At 32.6% G+C, this 21942-nt stretch overlaps 1 protein-coding gene and 1 pseudogene across 2 annotated transcripts in view; both read right to left on the minus strand.

The window, feature by feature from the left end:
* Window positions 1–21942, minus strand: part of LOC116545573 (rap1 GTPase-GDP dissociation stimulator 1-like) — a 128081-nt gene that overhangs the window by 25676 nt on the left and 80463 nt on the right. For both annotated transcript variants that reach the window (XM_032272115.1, XM_032272114.1), the window contains exons 3-4: window positions 16342–16464; window positions 9152–9277 (exon numbers count right to left, since the gene is read on the minus strand). In XM_032272115.1, coding sequence (XP_032128006.1) covers window positions 9152–9277; window positions 16342–16464 — 249 coding nt within the window. The remainder of the gene's footprint in view (window positions 1–9151; window positions 9278–16341; window positions 16465–21942) is intronic.
* LOC116545574 lies at window positions 6441–6593 on the minus strand (annotated as a pseudogene).

Below are 21942 nucleotides of genomic sequence, written 5' to 3' on the forward strand. Positions count from 1 at the left end.
CTATTACGTACCTTAGATATAATCAAATATGTTTTAAGCCTTCAAATAAAAAAGCTCATCAATATCTTTTCTAAAACTCAAAACACAATTTATTCACCTTCCAGATTTAGGTAAAATCCCTGAAAGACTAGATATAAAAGCAAAAGCTATAAATATTACATAAGTAAAATAACAAACAGTAGTCATGAAGAAAAAGCCACCAAGGTTGTTAAATGCACACATCAAAAGAGAAGCATTCAACTTCCAATTCTGTGACATTATATTCAGGTTTAAAATTGTGCATTTACATGGGAAAATTTCAAGGTGTATGTACATTTACACTTGTAATGCCAGATCAGGGAAAGAAAATGAATTAAATCTTTCATTTCCCAAAGTACTAGTACCAAAGATGCAGCATAAAATGAGGTTATGGCCCAGCATTTGATGGACATAGCTTTTGGTATGCCTGCTGATACTAGTATTAACTTCTGTAGTCCGACAGGTTTCTCACATCAGTTAAAACTGTTCAATAATTCTACTTTTTCAAAAACCCTTTCTCTAATAAAGAATCCATAACTGGCAATACATTTCCTAAAGAAATTACTACAGTTTCTATACTCCTTATATTTTTATATTTCTATATTATTTTATTAGCAAAAGACAGAATATCTTTAGTTTATAAATTATAGTCAATTAACTCAATTATTTCCTTAAAAATTACCTAAAGCAACTTTTACATAGCAGTTAGATAACAATATATGTAATTTATTGTTCGATTACTCCTATTGTTGAAGATCAAAAGTAGGTTTTATAAATATTTTAAATATAAAAGTTGTTTTTGTAAACTATTTCATACTTAAATTATGCAAGACTCTATATACATGTGTGTGAGCAAATGCACACATAGTTTACGATTTAGAATTTAATCTGAACTGATGGGAGCATAGTTTCTCAAAGGGTAAAAACATTTTACATTTTACTCAGCAAGAAAAACGTAAATTATTCACTTTTTTTTTTTTTTTTTTTTTTGGGAGACAGAGTCTCACTCTATCACCCAGGCTGTAGTACAGTGATCTCAGCTCACTGCAGCCTCTGTCTCCCTTGTTCAGGCAATTCTCATGCCCCAGCTCCCTGAAGCTGGAATTAAAGGTGCATGCCACCATGCCTGGTTAGTTTTTTTTTTTTTTTTTTTTTTTTTTAAGTAGAGACGGGAGTTCACCATGTTGACCAGACTGGTCTTGATCTCCTGACCTCAAGTAATTCACCTGCCTCAGCCTCCCAAAGTGTTGGGATTACAGGCGTGAGCCACTATGCCTGGCCCTGAATTATCCCACTTTTACATAGCATTTCTTTTTCATATTTCTTCACTGCTAAGGAAAATACACCCAACTTGTAGAAAGGAAAAGGTTAATTAAAAGTTGAGAAAGTTCTCAGTACTTCAGCTTGGTTAAAAATAAGAAAATTTTAAAAATTTTAAGCAAAGCACTATTAAAAAGAGCAGACGATAATATGTGTTGATAGGGTTCAATAAGCAGACTAGAAATCTTGTTTCACATATCTAAACTTTGACTTTAACAGGTGAAATTAGGGTGGTAAAGTTAAGGGGAAAAAAGAGACTTAGACCAAAAAATGTTTAAACCCCCAAATAGGCCTCTATAATTAGACTTCTCCCGCCCTATCTAAAACGTGTTAATAGGGAAAGGAAAATTCCAGAGCCATTCAGCCTTCTGACTCAGAGAATGGAGGTAGGGGTAGCAGAGAAGGCAATCATATATGACTTTTTATTGAACCCAAGAAAAATCATCTAATATTTTTGCCACATGCAATACTCTCACAGGTTGCCTCTATTTTCATATCTATAAAATTAGGGACAATTACTCAGAAATTACTATTCCACATCTTCCCTAAGACATTAGCTTTTTATAACATAGTACTTGGAAAGTACTCCAGCATGAGAAAAAAAAAAAAAAAAGCAGTAATATGTGTTCTTTGTCCTACAATTTTTAAGGAAAACTTTATAGAATCTTGGATTTCTGAATACCATTTAATAAAAGAGGGATTTAAATTTAATACCAAGTACAAAAATGGAAAGAACTTTAGTTTCTCAAAGTGTAAACTATCAGAAGAGATAGAGTACTTAACATTGCTTAAACCTGGTGCAGTGTATGCAAGAACCAGCCAAACTGGTAATAACCTATCTGAGTACTGTCTCTCACTTCACATTATAATTTCGTTCTCTCTGCTGCAGTCACTATTTACACCACACCTGGCCTCCTATAATGGCTTCCTGGTATCTCTGCCTCACATCTCTGTCCATTCCAATCAGACTATATGATACTACAAAACTGAAAATATCAATTTCTTCAAGTTACTTTCAGAGGCACTTTCCTGTCCATATATCAAAGTCAAAATAATTCCTTAGCCTACAGACATTTTAAGAGCACACTACACATTAATGGATACACAATCAAGATCTCTACCATAGCACACCTATATTACTATTTGGCAATTTTTTAAAAATTGTATCTTCATAATTTACAACATGATTCACAGCCCCAATTCTGAACTTTCCCCGCAAACCACAAACTTCCTACCATCATTTTGCTGTTGACGTTTATGAACAGATGAACTTGACATCTACGTTACTGGGACAATAGAGCTATACCAAAAACACTCCTCTGACTGCCCTCTTTACTACTTAAAGGTCTTCTTTAATACTTTTCATTTATCTTCTGTCTTTTTTCTCTAAGGCAGAAATGTCCCTTCTCATTTTAATACTAATCTGTTTACTTGTGTTCATAATTTCACTTTACATGGTCTATGTTATTTCCCTATCAGTTATTCCCTCTCGAGGAAATTTACTCTGCTTTTGTCCCTAGCTCTTAACCCAACAAGTATGAATTCTCTCTCCCTAACTCTTATTTTAGGGCTGATAGGTTTTTGCTGATTTTTCCTTTTCCCACAAAAGTCAAATTTGGAGGGAGAAAAAATTAGAGGCAATTTTGTCTTTCACATTAATTGCACAAACTCAGTTAAAATTATTGCTGTGAGCCATGCTTTAAAATTTTATGTGTATGTGTGTATATACCTGCTGTCCACATCTCCCACCTTAGATACTGCTAAAACAAACAAGGTCATTTCCCATAGAGAAGAAAATATATATGCATTCTGGGTAGGTGATGTTTTTATACTTTTTATTTAGAATTAGAGGCTCACGGAAGTTATTTTAAAAAAAAAAAAAAGGCACAAAAAGGTCTTATGTACCCTATATCCAGCTTCCTCCAATGGTAACACTGCATAACTCTAGTACTCAATAACCCAAACAGGACACTGACATTAGTACAATGTCAGACCTAATTCATAGTTCATCAGTTTTTAGTGTATGCCTATGGGCATGTATGGTTCTAAACAATTTTAACATATGTATAGATTTGTGTACCACAACAAAAGCAGTATTTTAAAATATTCACTTCCATGCTAGTCAGGTTTCCATCAAACTGATACTGGGCTCAAAAATCAAAGATAAACATGCTTTTTTGGTCTCAAGAAATAGAACTTGTGCATATCTCACAACACAGAGAAAAGGAAAAGTACAATAAGTGCAAACCAGAATTCTATTCTGATTTTAAACTAATCTAGGAAATATATTCAAATCAAAACTTTTTCAAATTTATAAACTGAATCCTTGAAGCAAGTTTAACCCCCAAAAAACAACATACTTGGAATATACTACCCAAATATAACTACCTTCTGTAAAGTCCTCAGTATTATTTCCTGGATTCTGTTGAAGATTCATACAAAAGACAATCACATGGAGAACATCTGGGCAACTTTTGTAGAAGTCTCTAAGGACACTGTAATACCAACAAATATCCTTAGATATTTTAACTAGGTATGTGCACAGAATCACCTAGGGAATTAATGATACCCTGATAAGTCCCTTCTAGTATTTTTTCTCAAGAGTTTGTTTGATTAAAGAACTAGAATATTCATTTTTAACATAAAATAAAAATTACAAGGCATGTCAAGTTGTTTTTTCACATAGGCTGCCAAGAAGCTCAAGTGAAATTAGTGCTTATATACAGTCAAGCATATTATCCTTGCTTCCCACCAGATTTATCTTTGCCTCTCTTTATATGGCTTCTGTATCTTTATGTAAATATCTTTTGTATCTTACTGTATGTATTACACTGAGTCACACACAGTTTTTATATAAAACATACTTAATCCACACAAACTTATTCTACCAATGAGGAAACTAAAATCAGAAAGATTAAATGGTAACTTGGTAGAGCTGGAAATCACATTCATTTGCAATATCCACTTTCTAGGGGTTATATTAAAATTTTATATTTTTATAATTATATTAATTTTTAAACAAATTCTATTTTTTTCTAAGGAATGCAATATTTAGTTAATTTCTAAAAAAAGCTACAGTTAATATTTATTTTCATTCTGATAAGAAAACATATATTTAGTGTGTGCTCTGTAATTGTACTCAAGTTGTGTTCCTTTGTTCATTTTATTTTTTCTACCATTTCAAAAGCTCCTTAATGGCATATGCTTGTTTTTAGAGCTTATGACAGAGTTACAAAACAACATCTACTTCAATCTATATTTAGAATGTCTCTATAGTGGAATGCTTTCATGTGATAATAGTCATAATTACTATCTCTAAAAGTAGTAGTAGCATATTGTTTATTTTTATATATATGATGTACTTTAATAATAAACTCACCATAAAATACAACAGATTAATTGATGAAAATTAAATAATCTTAATTTTATACTACTTACAGACTGATAATTGTTTTATTCTAAAACTGAATAACAAAGAAAATAGGATAAGACTTGCATGAGACTTTAATAACATAACAAATATAAGTAATCAATTAACCTAATTGATATCACTGAAATAAACATATATTTTAAATGTTGGATATAAATAGTTCCCTTTTGAATGTAACTGCTGCAAATATACTTTGATTATTTTGGCAATTTCAAAGTATTTCTGTATTATATTAATATATGCTTTCTGATCAACTTATATAATAAAATATTGTAGAATTATTAGTAACTATTTTTCAGCATTTGCAGGAAGAACAATGAATTCCTTCTACACTATTTTTATATAAAGGCTTTTTATATAAAAATAAAGCCTTTGTATTAAAATAGTGTAGAGGCTTTATTTTTATATAAAAAGCCTTTATATAAAAATAGTGTAGTACAAGAATTACCAATATACAAATGGATACATGCATATGTTTCAGCATCCTTCCCATTTACACTTGATATCAATGAATAAACAATATTTCACTTCACAAACACTGGCTCATTTTAATATTTATTTACTCATCAGTGAGGAAAAATACAACTTTTTAATCTCATGTAAGATAGCATATCATAAAAGCTTAAGTGTGCAAATCTTTCCAATAATAGTACCAGTTACATAATAAACATTAATTTTATTTCTGTAAAGAGGTATATTTGTTTAATTTTAAAACATCTTTGATTTGTACGTTATTCTTCCTCTGTGTATAAAAAGGCACAAATATTTCAAATATTTAGTTTCATGTAATCACTTTCTTCTAGACTCTACTAATATCTTTTAAAAGTAGATCAAGTAACAATTATTTCCTGACCTCAAGCAGTAATATCCACAAACTGAACACTAGTCTCAAATCACCAATTTATCCCCAGGAATTATAAATATAGGATGGGAATTTAACATAAAGCTTTTTAAAACTAAAGGCCATTTAAGTATATCAACAATTTAAAATGTGCAGTTATATAAACAAATCAATAAAATGAAGAATGCCACAAAGATGGCTATATAAGAACATAATCTTCTTTATTATAACACCTTTGGAATAGAAGTGTAAATAGGCCAAAGGCATGCATTTCTGAAATACGATAATACTGGGCTTTAAAGCCACATTTCCTGGTATATCCCATCAAATGCACAATTTTGATTATTTCTTTCCAAACTGAAACACAATTTTCCTTTCTTCTCTGATCTGAAAGACTGCGAACTTCTCATAAAAAGAGTTATTTTGGCAAAGTTAAAGGGTAGCATTTAAAAATATTGCTTATGTCATAAGTCTGGATACTTTGAAAGAGAAATCTACAAATAAAGTGCCTCACAGGCTCTCTGGAAGAAAAAAGACCAAGCATTTTAAATGAAAAACATTCTCAAGCCAGTGATTCTTTCATTTCTATATGCAAGAGGGAGACTGGGATTCAAAAAGTTCATCAGCAACAAAGCTTTACTCCATCCCATTTAGCAGAATGTCAGTCTGTTATCTCATGTTAGGATTATATAAGACTGTTTTCTTCCATTAGGAAGAGTTCCTAAAATGGGCACTGTCAAGGCTGGTAAAAACTGAAATCTGACCTAGTTTTTCTCCAAAGATTTACATGGATTTTATGGTAATTCCTTCTACAGTTGGAGCTTGTCTCCTTTCAAATACACTATGCTAACTGAAATGTGCTAGGTAATACTTTACTTTTCATGTGTCAAAGTAAAAATCTACAGAACATGTAAGAATTTCTCAAATTTTTATCTCCAATAGTGAATTCTACACTTGATCTTAGCCAAAAGGCTGAGAGGCAATCCAACAGTGAATTCTTATACCACTTTCTATTTACGTCAACATTACTATCTGTTGTAAGCCTACTATCATCCTGAATAAACCTACATTAAAAAAATTACTCATTTGGAGTACATTAATAAAATAGAAATCAACTGATTAGCCTCACAGATAAGTTTGATAAAACACAAATATATGAACTTTAAAACATACTTTATTTGAAAAATAAAGATTCTTTGTATTGATCACAAGGCTATCATGTAGTTTTCTATACTCCTTTTAAAAATGAAGCATTACATTCCTGAGAGTGAAGAAGATTGGTGAATTAATAACATTTCTAGCCACAAAATAAAAAGAGAAATGCATTTCAAGTAAATTAACAAATCAACCACACATTTACAGAATTTTATATTATTCTTGTAATTCAAGTATAAATACCACAACTGTCCTACAATCATTCTAGAGAAATCACTAAGAAGTTCACCGAATTTAATTTTAAATAAAAGGGTAAGAAGGCATGCAGTCTATAGAAATTATATGCATATGAAAGCATGGCACAACAAATACATTTTCATCATATATTTACAGTAAGTAATGAATCACTTCTCATATTTATTCATTTTTAAGACTTCCAACTTCATTTTCCTGAACTGAAGTTTATAAGTATAAAAATATGACCTGTATTTACTATGCTTAATTAACCATTTAGCTCTGATTTCCACTGAACTAAATGAGGATAAGTTGGCTATAAATACTTACAATGAAATAAAAAAAAATTAACTTCATAGCTTAAAGGATATCCATAGAACTTTATATTGTATACCTCATAAGATAAAGTAAATAAATGTGATAAATACTATAATAATAGACTTCAGTTTCAGCAAAAGAATGATCTTGTTAACTAACTAGACATTTATTATCTTAAGTTCAAGGTTCTTTAGAATACACAGGAAATAAAATTACTCTATGCCCACAAAAACCAAAGCAATATGAGACAAACTATCACTGTTTGTATTTCTCCTATTTTATCAATAGGAGAAACTCCAGGACAAAAGTTCTCAAAACAGGTAATATTCTCTGTGTTCAAACAATGTATATTCAAGAATAACTAAAATGAACAAGGTTTAAAGAATACTTTTGGTACCCTTACATTCCAGTTACAAACACAGAAGGATAAGAATAAAAACAGCAATAATCAATACTCTCCAAGTACAGTCATTAATCGTTTACTCAGCTGAGGTCTTTTTAATATATTTTGCTAAAATTAATCATATAAATATACAATAAGCGGTTCATTCTTAAAAGCTGATATTATAAACTATGGTGCTTAATAAAAACCCTAAATATAAAAACACAAAGTTATAAACATAAAGTAATAGAATTTTTTAAATAAAGCTAACAACCTATGATAAAAAGAACTGGAAGGAAGGTGCAGATATGCAGATTTACAGGCTATATTGGGAATTAAAAACTATGAGTTAAAATTTATATTAAGACATCTATGTCCTCAGAATAATTATTGATATTTCAATACTTATGGCTATTATAACTCCTATTTCAGAAAAAGTGAAAAAAGGAGAATCACTGAGGCTAGTTTTACCACTCCTGCTATATATGAGTTACAACTGTAGTTTCAATGCTTTTTCCTACTTCTTTCTTATATCATAAATGAAGGTATTTATGTCCTTTCTTTCTGGCTCATATGCATAAATCACTTTTCGGAGGACTGGCTATTATAAAAGGGCCATATCTTTTGCATTTGTACACAAAATATAACTCATTTGAGTCAAATACTCAATGGGGAAAATAAGCATTAAAAGTTATCCTAGCTATAGAAATAAAACTAAATTCCTAGGAGGTTTTATAGGTGAATGATAAAATATGTGTTTTGGCTCAGAAAATAGAAATCTAAGGAAAATCAGGATAACCCTAATTAAGCTAAATATACTTAAGATTTTTTTCTGTATTTTGTTTATATGTAAAAAGGGAAAGAAGAAATGGTAACAGAGCTACAATATACCCATACCCCAGTTCTTGCTCTTTGCCTAGTAAGAACAGTATATTATAGAAGGTGGTGAGGATGACAATGATATAATGACAAATAGGAATGAAGTCAATACAAATGCAATGGGCCAATCTAGCTTTTGAGAAGAGAATGGTTTTTATGATTGGTTTTACTGAATTGTAAGTAATTAAAAATGTATTTGGACAGACATAGAAACTTTAAAAAACTGTGTCCATAACCATTCTCATTCAGAGATATTACTTCAATGAAACCTAATTGAGAAGATGGACATATGTATTTTTTCTCAACTTAAAGCCCAATTTCTTAGAAACTGACTTAATTTCCTCTGAAAATATCATTTGTGATAATAGAGGAAAACAATTCATTTCCTGTGATTTCTTAGGTAAGAATACAATGGCCCAAATCTCCATAAATTCTGTTAAATAAGCAGTGCTAAATCATACTGACCCATGTTAGTGTTTTAGCCTAGAACAGTCAGTGCTAACACCAAAGTAGATTAGTCTGAATATCATAATTCTTAAAAATGTATGTGTAGTACTTATATGTCAACACTTACGGCTATCGTAACATATGTTTCCTAGAGCCCTGCCCGTTTGAAGCAGCACTTCCTGGTCTTTGCTATTTAGCAGCTGCACCAGTGGTGAAATCAATCCAGCATCCACACATGGAATTCGCATAAACTCTGAAAATAAGAGACATATTTAATTAAAAATCTAACAATTCACAATTTACATAAATCAACCCCTCCAACAAAATAAATACCTACTTTTAATATATGGTATTTAAAAACCATCTTGAAAAGGTAGCTGAATATTTGAAGAGTACATTTCTGTTCAAAAGTACCCTATTAGAGCCCTACTAAATGCTTCATAGAATACACAAATGAGTGGGGTCATATTTTTGTTTGCTGATAGCCTCTGCCATAAACCAAAAGGATTTTTAATTAACTTTCATTACAACTAGTTTATCACTATCTTCTTGTAATAACTTGATGAGCTTTGGAAGCAGTATGTGTGATAATGGAAACAATGGCAATGTATTTCTGCGAGCCTGATGATTAAAGTACTACAGTTATAAACTAAGCCATCAAATTGCCTAATTTTTCACTGTTTTCTTAAAAAAAAAATATATATATATATATATATATATTTATATATATATATTTTTTAAAGGGGTTCAATGACCATTAAAAAATAATATATCCTTTTTTGGTTGGTAAGATATAGTGGAATCATCCACTTCTTATCTTCATTCCTGTCCTTTATTAAAATCTGTTTTATGGCTCACTCATATCTGCTGCTGCACCCATACATTTATAGGTCTCAAGCACTGAATAATTAAGATTTCTCAAATTTCAAACTCATTTTTTCCTTATATTTATGGCATACCATTCTCTATGTATTAACTCCCCATGATACCACCACAGTCATGATTGAACATAAACTTTTTTTTTTTTAACAGTGTCTCATGATGGACCACTACAAAACATAAGGACATATGTAACTGATCAAAGTTTTCCAATATCAATAACCAAATTATCTTTTGGACATCACAACTCACCATAAGGATGTTCTGGTCAATAATGTTAGTTAATAAAGAACTAATTTCTCTATCTATACCCTGTCCTACTAAAAAATCACTATCTTTTCACTTTCACTATCAAGGTGGTCGACCCCTTAGTTTGTTCCACAGGTACCCTCATAAGCAATCCTCCCTCTCCCTTCATTTTCAAATTCTTAGAGCACACCATATAGGTTATTCTGTCATCTGTCACCTCTGAGACAACTTCTTTTCCTACTAAGACAGCTATAAGTCACAGAGGTATTCCTCTCTCCCTAAAGAATTTAATTCCTATCATCTCCTTCTTATTATTCTATCACTAAAAATTCCTTGTAATATAAACTTCTAAGACTGAGATTATTTCCTATGTCAACAACTAACCTTTGAGTTTGTCATTGATGGTTTAAACTCAGTAATATTAAGTATCCCATCACTCATGTTAAGAAAATAAATTATGCTATACATGTTCATGGATTCAATGACCATCTATAGGAGATGACACATCAATCTGCTTATGTACCTCTTTAGTTAATGGTTACTTTAGACCCTTCATAGATTTCAAATCTTTTTTTCCCTGAGACAAGGTCTCACCCTCTCACCCTGGCTGGCATGCAATGGCATAATAATAGCTCACTGTAGCCTTGAACTCTTGAGCTTAATGGATCCTTCCTGACCTTAGCCTCCTGAGTAGCTGAAACTACACACATGTACCACCAGGCCTAGATAATTTTTTTTTTTTTTTTTTTTTTTTTTTTGAGACGGAGTATTGCTGCTCTGTTACCAAGGCTGGAGTGCAATGGTGCAGTCTCGGCTCACTGAAACCTCCACTTCTGGATTCAAACAATTCTCCTGCCTCCTCCTCTTGATTAGCTGGGACTACAGGCGCATGCCACCACACCTGGCTAGTTGTTGTATTTTTAGTAGAGATGAGGTTTCATCAGGCTGGCAGATCTCGAACTCCTGACCTCGTGATCTGCCCACCTTGGCCAATCAAAGTGCTGGGATTACAGGCGTGAGCCACCATGCCTGCACAAGTTGTTTTTTTTTTTTTTTTTTTTAATAGACAGAGTTTCACTCTGCTGCCCTGGCTGGTATCAAACTTCTACTTCTAGTCTCAAGTGATCCTCCCATAGTTGCCTCCCAAAGTACTAGGATTATAGGTGAGAGCCACCATGCCTAGCCTAGATTTCAAATCCTAAAATATGCCACTAACTCATATTAAAGACAGATGTTCATTATACTTTTCACTGAACAATGTCTGGTTCCCAACAGTAAGATGATCTCATTGACCACTAAAACAAAAAATTTAGGAATGGTATGATTTGTACTCATTTCATAAATAAAACTTGTTTATCTTATTATTTTGTTTTGTTATTGTTATTCTTCAGGCAATGGCAACATTAATGAATTACTGTGTTTCTTTACTCTTATGCTTTATATATATGACACCAATCTTTCAAAATTTTGTCTCTACAATCAATAGCTTCAAGTATTTTTGGAATAATGGAGAATAAATAATTATAGAAAAATTATGGAATCAAAACTTTTTGGAGCCATTTTTACTCAAAAACATATAAAGATGAAACAAAGCTAATATATATATTCCTCAGCTTTTAGTCACTGTCAGTCCCTGGATAAAGCAAAAAAAAAATTTCTTCTAAAAATCTTTAAGAGTGGTAGCCCTCACTAGCTAATTTTAAAGACATGAAGTTATCATGCTTCAGACAGATATATATTTTTAAAAAATACCAGGGATGTATAAGAATATCTTTAAAATGTTATACATATTACATTAGAGAGGCTTCAGAATGGCTGACAGTCATCTTTCTTCAAAGGGGTTCCTATTACTTATACCTCTCTACATTCACACCTGCTACCTTTCACAGCTCGCTGGATTCTGACTCAGTAGCTTAAGAGATGGTCTACTTTGAAAGATTTCCTAAAAACAGCAATGGTGATGAACTTAAAAAAAAAAAAAGCGAAAATCAGATTTTCTCTCTTGGCAATATGAACTCAGAGAACTGAAAATTTTGGTTAAGGGAGCAGGGCAGTACTGCAAGGGGGAGAGGCTGAAACTGAGATACATGACAGTGACTAGAAATCAGTGTTAGTGGATGACATTATGCTGTAGAAAGCAGGAGCCACTAAGTATTTCTATATATGTGTATTTGCCTATACAGCATAGAATTCATTTTTTTTTTTTTTGCAAAACACATATAAGTTAATATAGAAATTTAACACAGAGGTTTGAAGGAATAGGCATTGCTCTATTTCAATATCAATAAATATAAAAAGCTGATTTCCACCTAAGACTAATGTTTTTCTCTTTGACTGCAGTAATATATTCATTAAATAATTGTTGATTATTTCTATTCTTTTCTAAATCTAGAGTGTTAACACTTTACTTTTTTGCTTTTACTTTCTCAAACCTACTTGAATTACATATTCATCCAGCAGCATCATAAAGTACAGGCTGTGATGAAAACCACAAAATAAAATTATTTTCTTTTTAAATATACTGAGATTTATATCCCTCTCACATATCCTCAAATAATAAAAAACCTGGTCTACTTTCTCCACTTTCAGCTACCTTAAAACTCTTTTAAAACAAATGTTCAAGCCAAATAAAAACACTAAGTAGTACAGTCTACCTTAGTGTTTATGAGACTAAATCATAATATATATTCACATTTCAATTTTCTCTAATAACCTCCCCATATTAATTCTTAGCTTTTCTTTTCAAAAACAAGGAAAACTATGAGGCATGAATATAAAAGAATGAGTGACATTTATATTTTCCATTCACACTTTGTACCGCCCTAGTTTTTAAAGAAAGTACTGATGATCTTTCTTACAAAATGACTAAGGTTAAGCTTCCAACCCTGAGGTTTCAAGGTATACTTTAAGCTACCTGACAACATAGTGCGTTTTTCTGAAGTCTCAACTTTATTCAATGATTTTTCTAGGGCACGCATGCATTTTATACTAAAATAAACACGTACTACATGTATCTGTTATGGAGTAGAGGACAAAATTAAAATAAATAAAATTAATAAGACAGAACAGGAGACTTCTGTATTTGTGGTTAGTGCTCACCGAAGGTCTTGCACTCTTTTGTTAAAAGCACTCAGATGGAAGTTTTGATAAACACTTTGCAATATGATAAAGTACACAGAAGAACAAAAAAGAGTAATGTTAATCGAAACTACTGATTCTGTACTGCTTTAGACTGAAACTTGGTTCTCAAGCTTTATACTCATCAGAATCACCTAGAAGACTTGTTAAAACAGATGGTTGGGCCCACTCCTGAGTCCCTGATTCAGTAAGTCTGAGTGAGTGGATCCAAGAATTTGCATCTAACAAGTTCCCGGGTGAGTCTACTGCTGCTACGGTCAAAGGCAGGGAGCTGCTTTACAGCAACAGACATAAAGCAGTTTCAACTTTTGCTGGTTTTTATACATTTTCATGTCAGTTACCAGCCGAATCTTTCAGGTTACATGCTACTACCCCTGTATTCAGACCACCTCTACACATTCCACTGCCAACATAAAATCTCATTTACTAAAAAAAAAAAATGAAAGGAGAGAAAACAAACTAGAGCACAAAATCCAACTATTATCACATAAGTGTGATGATAGGCAAGATATTTAGCTTCCATGTTTTCTCATGTATATAAAATAACCCTAATTCACATGGGATTGAAATAATGTACATGACACTTAAATTATGTGGTCACAAAATCATAGCTAGCATTAAGCACTATTACTATTATTATTACTTTGAGAGTCCAATTCTGAAATATTCACAGACACATCATATCTTGCTTATTTGTCCTTTTACCTCATATCATTCTCAAGTCTATTATATAAGGGAATAACACAGTTAAAAGGTCTAAAAAATCTTTTACTATAAGTTCTAGTCAAAGCTACCCTCCCACACTGAACTCACCCATGGAACTTCTTACAAATCCTCTAAATTTTGAATGTCAGTAAAAGGTGTGTTAATTTTTAAAGATTCTTTTTGTATGCACAAAAACCTATTTGGGGTTTATCTGAATCTAAGAATTAAATGCTGATATTTCTCCTCTGTGCACAGCAAAGTAAAGATGAACAATTTAACTTCCAACCTCATATTCTCTGGTTCATACAATCTTTTTCACTGTCAGTTTCTAACAAGAAATACATGCCCAATACTATGTTGTGTCAGGTTGCATTTCTGAAGATATGTACTTGTTTTGAAAAGAACACTCAGTGGCCAGGCGCAATGGCTTACGTCTGTAAACCCAGCACTTTGGGAGGCCGAGGTGGGATGATCCCTTGAGCCCAGGAGTTGAAGACAAGTTTGGGCAACATAGAGAGACCCTGTCTCTACAAAAAATTATAATAATTAAAAAATTAGCCAGGCATGGTGGTACATGCCTATGGTCCAGCTACGCAGGAAGCTGCGGTGGGAGGATCGCTTGGGCCCAAGAGGTCAAGGCTGGAGTGAATCGTGATCCTGCCACTATACTTCAGCCTGGGTGACACAGCAAGATCTTGTCTCAAAAAACCCCCAAAAAAACCACTCAACAAGATTCCGGTCCACTTTCTCATCCAATTACTTAAAAAAGTAATGTGGTCACAGTACTAATATACCAATGTATCCTATTTATTTTAACCAGTGGAGGTTAGTGATATGCCCGTTACCAGCCTCTGATTAAAAGTATAAACATTAAAAATTCTATTATATCTTTAGAACATAGCTGTCATCTACTAGAATATAACCAGAAGAAACTCTTCACAGCAGAGTTGTCATGAAATTGTGACAGAGCATTATGAGGAATATTATTAAGTAAGAGCATATAGGAATGGCAATCCATTTCACAAAAATCTGTCATCCAAAATTTCTGAATTTACAATACAAGAACACTAAAAAAAGGATTTTAAGATAAAAACTGTGGAATCTCTACCTTGATTTCTGGAAATCTATATTGTAACTCTAACAAAGTTAAAACACTTGCTTTTAAAAGCCAAGATGCTTTGTGTCTAAGCTAATTCAGACAGTGGATGGTCCAGCTTAACAAGCCATGTCTGGAAAGAATTCATTTTCAAACTATATCTGCTTCTTAGATGTGACATATAAGAGTGATAGGTGGCCAATTTTCTAACAACCACCAAAAAATGATATGCCAATATAGAATCTAACTAGAACTTGCAAAGCATTTTGAGAACCTCTACATAAATGACACAGTTTCACAACAATTTTCTTTTTGATAGCACACCTAAAAATACATTGTTTTACCAGCCCAAATCAACATATTCTGGTACTTTACAAAGCTACCTGCCATGATAATTACACAAATGAAGCCAGAATTTTTAAATTCTTTTGCTTTAAAGAATAATATATGAAACATATTAAATAAAAGGCTAAAAAATAATGTAAAACTGACAAACTGAGGCACATTAAAGGTATTATATATAGTATGACCTTCTCTTATGCTTAAAAATTGCTCTAGAAATTCAGTGTTTTCCTCAAAACTGACTGAATTTGCATGACCATATGCAAATATTTATGCTATGATATAATTCATCCAAAGAATGTGAGTCTCAGTGTATACACAGTACATAATGTGATGGATTAAGTATTCTAAACTTTGTCATTTTTTTTTCCAGAGTATTCTTACATGAAAGCTTAAGAAAAATGGAACTTACATGGAAACTTAAGAAATATAGGTTTTCCACAAAGGTGAGTGCAGAAAATAGAACATATATTCCCACTATACTAAAGTCAAGTGCCAATATCGGAACAGTAGGCAAAACTAAAAAAGAACAGTAAGTTTATGTGGATATAACACAAACAAACATAAATATTTTAAAATATGCTATCTCTTATGACAAAAAAGATAAATGACTCAGTGGCAAATTTAAGAATCTTATACTCAAAGTAATAAATAACGCAAGTATAGTTGAGAGTAGCAGAGCTTTCCCATAATTCTACTGAGAAAGAATGGGTTATCAAATGGGACATGTGTGGATGACTATAACTATACTCATTTAAAACAATTACATGAAGAGCTGAACAAAAGATAAATGAAATTTAAAAATGTCTAATCTACAAAATTAAAACATAAATGAATAAAGCATACTGACAAGTAAGATGTAAAACTGAAGATGTTCCCAGCAGAAAAGTTCTTGAGGTAAACCTCACCATTTTTGGCTACTTCTGCTATGATGTTAGCTACTTTGGCTTTGAAGGAAGACTGTGGAGTCAACAGACTTGCAAACAGCTGAAGTATTCCACTTGCTTGGATTTTTTCACTTGTTTCCATATCTACAAGAGATACATACAAAGAGCTTCAATGAAAATCTTTAATGCTAACACTGACAACTGTTATCTACAATAAATTCTTTAAGAATTTTTCCCACCCATAATGGAAATTAGTTTCAGTATACATTCAAATATATATGTTTATATAAAATTACCTTCTGCTCCATAAGCTGCTTTTATCTTGAGTTTTAATCTGCACAGAACACTTGATAATATTTTATTAACAGACTATACAGAAGTTCCTTCTGAATATATCATTTGCATACCAAATTTATTCTCAATGTTAGTTCTAACCCTTTCTATTCAGAATAGAAATGCTTTTTTCTGTATCTCTTCTGAATTCTAAGAGCGATTATATCAACTCTATGGTTCCCTATAATGCTATAACAACTTTAAAAAATGGCAATCATATAGACAAAAAACTCACCTCCTATCATTTTATATGGAATGAATAAATGAGAGTCGAGGTGATTATATGGTTCCATGACTCCCATGCTTTTCATACAACTCATTCACACCACCATTAATGAAGACGGGAAATAGTACATTACAAAACTCCATGGTATTGTGAACTCTATTTGGTGATACAGAAATTCAAGAGGCCTCTTTTTTGTTAAAATACAAATAAAGGGCCTATTGAAACAAGCTACTTCATGTATGTTACTGAAAGAATGACCTATTAAAATATAAGACAAAAATAAAGAAAAGCTCAAGGAAATAAATTATTTGTAAACAATGAAGAGAAATGGCATGTGTTTAAAGCTAGAGGGTTATAAGGTTCATTAAAACATTCAATTGAAATTTGTTTCTATATGTAGCTCCTCCGTATCCTTTAGATCCTTAGATGTACATACAAATAACAGAAAACCCTAAAAGTTTCTTGTTAACTAAATGGCAGCTGCTGTGATCACTAAAGAGTAGGAAAATCATTTTTAACATTTGAGAAAGTCCACAAAAAAGTAAGAAACATATTTCTTTATAATAAGTACTGATTGTTTAATACAGTTTTTTAAACTGTGGGTCCCAATCCATTAGTAAGCACTAAAATCTGCTTGGGGAATGAAGATCAGAAACTGGTTAAAAAGAGAGAAAGAATTAACAACATCTACAACAAGAAAAAAGAGAAAAAATTGCACGTGGTAAGGTCAAACGCTATTATTGAAATTTTGGTTTGAATTATGTGTATGCAGATGTATATGTGCCTGTAAGTATATATGTACTGTATGTAAAATGTATTTCTAATCATGGGTTTGAGGAAAGTGAAAAACCACTGTACCCCCTGACTACCAGGATTTGGAGTTAAAGAATGGTAACACTCCAGTTTGTGCTTTTATTTTATTGGACTAAAAAAAAAAGTTTTTAAGGTATCACTTGAAAATGGGACATCTAAGATTCTTTTTTTTAAAAAAAAAAAAAAAAAAGCAAAAAGCCATAAAAAGCTAAACTTAATTTGCCCTGTTAAAATCTTTCCTTCTCTGACCATTGCTACCAGAAAATACATAACCTTAGAACACTGGGTCATACTGCCCCAGGGGTCTAGCCCCACAATCTGCTGGTACTGGGATGACAGCAAGAGTCTGGCATAAGGCATGAATCATGATTAGATACAAAGCTGAGGCATTTGTATGTGTGGGGGCGAGCAGTTAACTGCAAATCACCCACGCATGTCTCATTTAACTATAAAAGAATGGCTTAATATCAGAGTAGAATGTCAGGGGCAAGACAAAAACAAAATAAAACAATGCTAACTCTTGCACTCAAATGATACTTTGCACAGATTAAATCCAGTGAACTGGGAGAATAGCTGTACTAAACATGAATCCAGAATTTTAAAATAGTATTTTCATTGCTATTACCAAAGAAATAAAAGGAAAAAATATAACCTGATTTTTCATATAAATCTGACTTACAATTTAGAAAAATCTAACAAGAATTCTTTTTACCGGCTAGCATGCAGATTTCTATATAGGTTTAGAATGTAGATGTCTGGGAACTACTATTTTTCTTTGGCATAAAAAAGCAAAGGACAAATTTGTACTTTATCACTAAAATACCACTGTCCAATAAATAAAGCGTATTTTTTTATTTCTTAAATTTTTATTTTAGGTTTAGGGTACCTGTGTAGGTTTGTTACATAGGTAAATGGCATGTCATGGGGATTCAGTGTAAAGACTGTTTAGTAACTTGGGTAATAAGCATAGTACCTAATACGTAGTTTCCAATACTCAGCTTCCTCCTACCCTCTCTTCTCAAGTAGGTCCCAGTGTCTGCTGTTCTCTTCATTGGGTCCATATGTACTCAATGTTTGGCTCCCACATATATATATATATTTACCTATATATACATATACATATACATATATATGTATATATATACACACACACACACACATATACACACACATAAATATATATATATATATATATGTTTTTTATTTATATTTTTATTTTTTGAGACAGAGTCTCACTCTTTCAACTAGGCTGGAGTGAAGTGGCATGATCTCAGCTAACTGCAACCTCTGCCTCCTACTTCTTAATGCAAAAAAATGTATACTGACCTGTGAACTGAGGATGTTCTCAGGTATCTGTAAACACTCTTGAAACAATTTTAAAATGGCATTAAGAAGTAGTCACAGGTTGATGTTTGCATATCCAAATGAATGGCTACTTGTTAAAACAAATAAACAAACAAAAAACAAGACTAAAAACCATGCACTGTGATCAGGAGTCTTCTTTTTTAAAAAAAGGTAGTCTCTTCACTATCTGCCGCCAGTCTACTATTGACATTTTAACCACACTCCTTTTAAATGTTTGCAGGAATCAATTTAACATCTTTCTCCTCCTTCACATCTAGGTGCAGTCATAAAAATGTTTAAGAATGCCTACAAATTAAAGGCAGCTGGCAGTCCTTGAATTTTGAAGGACCCATATATGATGGGCAATTACTACTTTAAAGTGTATCTGTGGGAGCTGAGGCAGGAGTCATATCATATCCATCACAATAGCCCTTAGAGTTCTTCCAGCACTCACTCTGTCCCTGAAGCCCTCCACTCCATCTGACCTCCCGGTGGCAAGGAGACAGCTTAGTTAAGACACTGCCAGATATAGAAAAGAAAAGGAAAACTGGGCAATGAGGCCAGAGAAACTTGAAAGAAGAGTAAATCAAGAACCCAGGCTATAAAGTCATATGAGCAGAAGCTAAAGCACAACTCACACAATTCCTCAAGGCCAATCAAAGTATTACAAAGGAGGGAGTAAGAAGAATGGGAGGGAACTCACAATGTAAGGTTATACTTTGAGAAAGCCTCAAGTTCTAAAGCTGCCAAGTTAATATATTTAAATAATTGGCTTTACAGTTAAATACCAAGAGGGAATTTCCAGGTATGCTACTACAATAAACTGAATTTACAATGTTATAATAGCATATAGGTTTCATGAGGATAAACTAATGAAAAGCATTTTATAACCAATTTATAGTAAGCTCCAGGTTAGAAAAATAAAAATAATGACTGCTATTACTAAGACCCTATTAGGTTAAAAGTGTATTTGGATTAGATTGGTAATATAGCTTTAGAGTAATAAAAAACATTTCAAGTTTTACATAGTGTTATGAGAACAATAAAGAAGTGGTAAAATAGTGGCCTAGGGATCCTTATGGCAGATTGTGAGAAGACAGGTTTTCACTGAAGACTCAGACTTGGGATTAACTACAAGGACCAGAAATATGACTCAAAGGGGGGCCATGGGTATTAAGGTTTCTGAGGAATTGTGTATTTCTCAAGGGGTAGATTTTTAAAATAGGGTGTAACAGAGATTTAGCCACATGCTGCTTTGGGTGATCTGATCTATGCCCAGGGCTTCATTTACCACAGAGACAAGTCCCCAATCCTCTCCTTTTATGCAACAGAAAACAAAACATTTGCACTTGGATATAGCTACATATCTCAAATTTAACAAAATCAAAATCAAATTTACCCTTTCCTTTAAATTCACTTTGGTCTCTATCTCAGTGAATGACAGGAATCCCATTTAAACCAGACACCCTAGAATAATTATAAAATTTTCTCTTTTAGTAAATAGCTCCCTGCCACCCACATTTAATCAAAACATAGGTCCATAGATTTCATTTCACTATTGTCTTTTGCATATATCGTTTTCCCTTATACATTCATGTTACTACAAGTTCTTGGTTCTGCCCTTTGTTAAATGCCAACAGCTTCCTCAAGTATCCCCAACTCCAGTTTGCCTCCCCTTCCCTGTCCCCATTTTTCATCTACAATAGTATAAGAATAAACTTCTGAAAATGCAAAGTTTATGTCATTCCTTTAAGTTTTTAAGTAATCCTCCATATCTTTTCATTAAACACTCAAGCACATCCATATTTCCTAATCCTATCTCCTGATACTCCTCCATGGACATCCTACACTCCAGCCATACTAAATTACTTATAGTAATCCATATTAATCATCTTATTTCATAACTCCTTTCTGCATATGATGTTCCCTCTCTGAAATGCCACCCCCCACATCCTACCATTTTAGCTATTTCCTACTTATGAGACTCACACTGTTCTCATTAAAAGGTCTCTGATTAAAAGCTATTCAATCTTTTTAATGTTATCTGACTTCCACAAACACTGTCTCAATTTTTTATTGAGAATTTTTTTTAATTTTCAAAGCATTTTCAAACATATTAATCTCTTCATTTTAAAAGCCATCTGAGATAGGGATGATAGGTCATGTTCTTCATTCAACAAATAAGGCCATATAAGATTATAGAAAACGAATAAGAAGCCAGTTTTTGTGATTCCTTGTCCAATGCTCTTCTTCCTACAACTGTCATTTAGAAGTTTATGTTTATTACTATACTTTGATCTGATTTGCCAAATTACTATGTGAAAAATATTTTTATGTTACACATTTTAGAAGAGTAAGAACTAAAGTAAGACAATTGCATGAGAAAGAGATGTACAGTATTTGGGGATGGCTAAACTGAGGCAGCGATTAAATGAGAGAAAGGCAACTAAGTATACAAAGAATGAAGGAGGCTTAAACAGACTGAAGAATGGGCATGGTGGCTCACACCTATAATCCCAGCACTTTGGGAGGCCAAGGCAGGCTGATCAGCTGAGGTCAGGAGTTCAAGACCAGCCTGGCCAACATGGTGAAACCCCATCTCTATTAAAAATACAAAAATTAGTTGGGCATGGTGGTAGATGCCTGTAATCCCAGCTACTTAGAGGCTGAGGCAGGAGAATCGCTTGAACCTGGGAGGCAGAAGAGTGAACTGAGATCATGTCACTGCACTCTAGCCTGAGAAACAAAGTGAGGCTCCATCTGAAGAAAAAAAAAACCAGAATGAAAACACAGAAAAGAAATATGCTGAATATAAACAGATTAAAGTAAGGGCCAGACAAATGAGAAATTAATGTTTCTAAAAGAAAATGGAAGTATATAAAGTGGGAATGGCAGGGATGATAATT

The sequence above is a fragment of the Sapajus apella genome, unplaced genomic scaffold (genome assembly GCF_009761245.1).
Source record: "Sapajus apella isolate SASKATOON/1434 unplaced genomic scaffold, GSC_monkey_1.0 scaffold291, whole genome shotgun sequence".
In the NCBI taxonomy this organism is placed as follows: domain Eukaryota; kingdom Metazoa; phylum Chordata; class Mammalia; order Primates; family Cebidae; genus Sapajus; species Sapajus apella.